The sequence below is a fragment of the Seriola lalandi genome, unplaced genomic scaffold, assembly GCF_002814215.2.
Source record: "Seriola lalandi dorsalis isolate HSWRI2012SDOR001 ecotype SW California unplaced genomic scaffold, Sedor1 jcf7180002054564, whole genome shotgun sequence".
Lineage (NCBI taxonomy): Eukaryota > Metazoa > Chordata > Actinopteri > Carangiformes > Carangidae > Seriola > Seriola lalandi.
In genome coordinates this window covers 565,395-569,405 of record NW_019525117.1, presented here as the reverse complement: position 1 = coordinate 569,405, position 4,011 = coordinate 565,395, and the positions used below count along the sequence as shown (strand labels likewise).

The following is a 4,011-nucleotide window of genomic DNA, read 5'->3' as shown; positions in this document are numbered from 1 at the left end:
TGACGTCATGTCCCTCCGTCACAGGGAGGACAGGACTCTGCAGGATCACTGGCTGATCTGAAGGAAGACAAAGACTTTCATGAAGGATGTTTACCTGTGTTGACAGGACACGCCTCTCCACGGTGCAGAGGGCGATTTAAGGTTGTTGCCTGATCGTCGCGTTGTCGTCTGTAACTTCCCAAAACATACAATAATCCTGATGATACATCCTGATAGTGACGGGACGTTCAGCACAGGTAGAAACCCTCTGACTGTCAACTCAGCTTAAAACAGCTGTTGCTGTGAAGCTATCTGGTGGACAGGTGGTTGATGCGCCATTACACAGGTGTTCTGGGTAATTTTGTCACAAAAAATGTTAATCATGCTCCTTATTTGTTTTTGTTTTTTTCTATTTCAAAATAACAAAAAGTACTGAAAAGAGAACCGTTAAATTACCGGATCAATAAGCAGTATCAATAATAGTTGTACCGTTAAAATCTTAACATTACCTGTCCCTATCTACAGTCCTCTGAGAATTAGCCTAGAGAAACCATGGCAACATGTGGAGGGCCCAGGTAGCTATGCTAATGCTAATTCTAATGCTAGGTGAGCGGGAACAACAGAGCGGTAAATGGCTGAGCAGAGTCACATGGACACTGTGGTTGTCAACAAGTAAACAGCCGTTACCATGGTAACTGTACAAACCGAAGCCGCCGCCGGCTGGAGCCTGGAAATGCTCCGAGGACATAAACAGAGTGAAAACCTGAAGCCTGTCTTGGTTTCCACGGAGACGAGTCACCGTACAGAGAGCCACTTCCTGTTTTGGTGAACGCTTCCCTGTGACGAGCCTGTCGTCACACACACGAGCGGTCACTTCCTCCGCTCCACGTGTTCACCCAGTGACAGTGTGTCGTGACTCTTACTGGTGACGGTGATGTTGACGGCGTTGCTGCTGCGCCCGTGTTGAGACTGGCACCAGTACACGCCGCTGGTGGACAGCTTGACCGTCTTCATGTCGCAGGTGGAGGAGGTGTCGCTGCCCCAGCCCGACCCACACTGGGACAGCTGCAAACTGGGAACACACCAGTAAACCCGTCATCTACATGTGTCAGGATATCAAACGTCAATCAACCCACAGTCACCATGGTAACAGTTGCATTCTCCATCCATAACCATGAGTGAATCGTCAACCATCCAGATGTGTTCAACCCATTCACCATCTGGCCAGAGTCAGAACCTCGTCCAGATGTGTTGGATCATGTCTGATGTCCTCAGCTTTCAGTCATCATTAACTCTGATTCCTCTTTGAACTGTGATGATTGGAACAGAGAAACGTCCCAGGGTGCATTTCTGCCCACCTGTCTCCATCTGTCTCCACCTGTTTCTACCTGTCTCCACCTGTCTCCACCTGTCTCCACCTGTTTCTACCTGTCTCCACCTGTCTCCACCTTTCTCCACCTGTTTCTACCTGTCTCTACCTGTCTCCATCTGTCTCCATCTGTCTCCACCTGTTTCTACCTGTCTCCACCTGTCTCCATCTGTCTCCACCTGTCTCCATCTGTCTCCATCTGTCTCCACCTGTTTCTACCTGTCTCCACCTGTCTCCACCTGTCTCCACCTGTTTCTACCTGTCTCCACCTGTCTCCACCTGTCTCCACCTGTTTCTACCTGTCTCTACCTGTCTGTACCTGTCTCTACCTGTCTCCACCTGTTTCTATGTACATGAGTGGAAACTTTGATTTCTCAAATATAGCAAAAATGAGGTGAAGTGTTGTATTATGTTATTGTCTGCTGAATCTCTTTGTGTTGTGTGTTGTGTTGTGTTGTTGTGTGTTGTGTTGTTGTGTGTTGTGTGTTGTTGTGTGTTGTGTTGTGTTGTGTTGTTGTGTGTTGTGTTGTGTTGTTGTGTGTTGTGTTGTTGTGTGTTGTGTGTTGTTGTGTGTTGTGTTGTGTTGTATTGTTGTGTGTTGTGTTGTGTTGTTGTGTGTTGTGTGTTGTGTTGTTGTGTGCTGTGTTGTTGTGTGTTGTGTTGTGTTGTTGTGTGTTGTGTTGTATTGTTGTGTTGTTGTGTGTTGTGTGTTGTTGTGTGTTGCATTGTTGTGTGTTGTGTTGTGTTGTTGTGTGCTGTGTTGTGTTGTTTGTTGATACCTCTTTGTTGTGTATCTCCACACCGTCCACTCTCCAGAGGACTCACAGCTCACAGAGATCTCCTCATACTCAAAGTACTGAGACCTGTTGGGGACGACTGTGACGGAGGCTGAGGGACAGAGAGAGAGACAGACAGACAGACAGACAGACAGAGAGACAGACAGACAGACAGACAGACAGACAGACAGACAGACAGACACAGACAGAGCAGTGATGGTTACATCACAGCACCAACACTGGGTTTAAAAAGTCTTTAAAATTGATTTAATTTCAGTTTCCTCAGAAAAAGACTTAAAAGTTTTAAAAAGATCAACTTTGATTCACTGTGATTTTTACCTGTAAAATGTTTTTAAACAGAAATCCTCCAGTTCCAGACTGAGTGTCAAATTCATTCGTGCACCTTTGAATCATTGATTAAGTACTGAGGCGAATGGGAAACTCTAGATTGACCATAGGTGTGGCTGTGAGTGTGAATGGTTGTCTGTCTCTATGTGTTTGCCTTGCGATGGACTGGCGACCTGTCCAGGGCGTCCCCCGCCTCTCGCCCGAAAAGATGCTGGGATAGGCTCCACCCCCCCCCGCGACCCTACTAGAGGATAAGCGGTAGAAAATGGATGGATTGAAGTACTGAGGCGATGTGTTGATTGGTTGGATTCTTTCCATTGACTGATGAGCAGTGACGCAGGCAGAAGCCCCTGTGATCAGCTGACCCCTCCCCCTGTGATCACCTGTTCCCCTCCCCCTGTGATCAGCTGACCCCTCCCCCTGTGATCAGCTGACCCCCTCCCCCTGTTGATCGGATGTTGTTGGAGCAGTGTGCTGAAGCGTCTGACGTGGTTGTTGCTGGGAGGACGGCGTCTCTCTGCAGCGAGCAGATGTCAGACAGGAAGTGGTGGGCGACGAGTCCATCAAAGACTTTAAGCTTCATGAAGCAGAAACTTAAATATCAACATCCACAGAAAAACAACACAACACACACACACACACACACACACACACACACACACACAGTGAAACTCACCACGACCGTGGGCAGACGTCAGACAGATCGACACTGAAACAACAAGTTTGTGTTGATGAACTTTTCCCTCGATCAGATTTTCAGCTTCATAAACTTTCAAATGAGATTTTTCTATTTGATAATTGAAGAGTTGAACAGGTTTGAAATATCTACGAGTCAGAGCTCCGTTAAAAACATCTGTTCAGCTGTTGCTTGTGTTTCTGATGATGGATATGATTATTGATTGAAGCTGTCTGTACTCACAGAGGAAGAGCAGAGGCGTCTTCATCGTGTCTTCAGAAGTTTCACACTGACCGCCTCGACGCAACAACATCCTGTTTTAACTGGGGGGCGGGATCAGAGGGAGGGGCGCCGTGCCAGAGCAGAAATACAGATTTTAATTTGCCTTTAGATCAGGTATTGATTTATTAATGCTTATCAATACTTATTGGATGCACGTGTCTGTTTGTGGTCGTCAGGCTTCTGTGTTGCTGTGATCTGCTGCTGAGTCTGAACAGACAGGAAGAACAGCTCACTTCCTGTTTGTGTCGGAGCTCGTCCTCTGAACAACACAGGTGAGTGAGTCAGGTGCTGCACGGCTCCGACCTCAGGGGTCATCACCGGCTACAGCTTCTGTCCTCAATGTCTCTTTGTCCGTCGACCTTTACAGTCCTTAAAAACCCTGACTCCACCTGTCTCCACCTGACTCCACCGTCTCCACCTGACTCCACCTGTCTCCACCTGTCTCAACCTGACTCCACTCCACCTGTCTCCACCTGTCTCCACCTGACTCCACCTGTCTCCACCTGACTCCACTCCACCTGTCTCCACCTGACTCCACTCCACCTGTCTCCACCTGTCTCAACCTGACTCCACTCCACCTG

The 4,011-nt window shown here is 47.9% G+C and overlaps 1 protein-coding gene across 1 annotated transcript in view; it reads right to left on the bottom strand.

The window, feature by feature from the left end:
* LOC111662542 (Fc receptor-like protein 5) overlaps nt 1-3,674 on the bottom strand; it is a 12,629-nt gene extending 8,955 nt beyond the window's left edge. Inside the window, exons 1-4 of the mRNA XM_087176680.1 lie at nt 3,392-3,674; nt 3,149-3,181; nt 2,128-2,236; nt 903-1,051 (exon numbers count right to left, since the gene is read on the bottom strand). Of these exons, the coding sequence (XP_087032806.1) occupies nt 903-1,051; nt 2,128-2,236; nt 3,149-3,181; nt 3,392-3,461 (361 nt within the window). The 5' untranslated portion in view covers nt 3,462-3,674. The remainder of the gene's footprint in view (nt 1-902; nt 1,052-2,127; nt 2,237-3,148; nt 3,182-3,391) is intronic.
* Nucleotides 3,675-4,011: the final 337 nt, after the last annotated feature.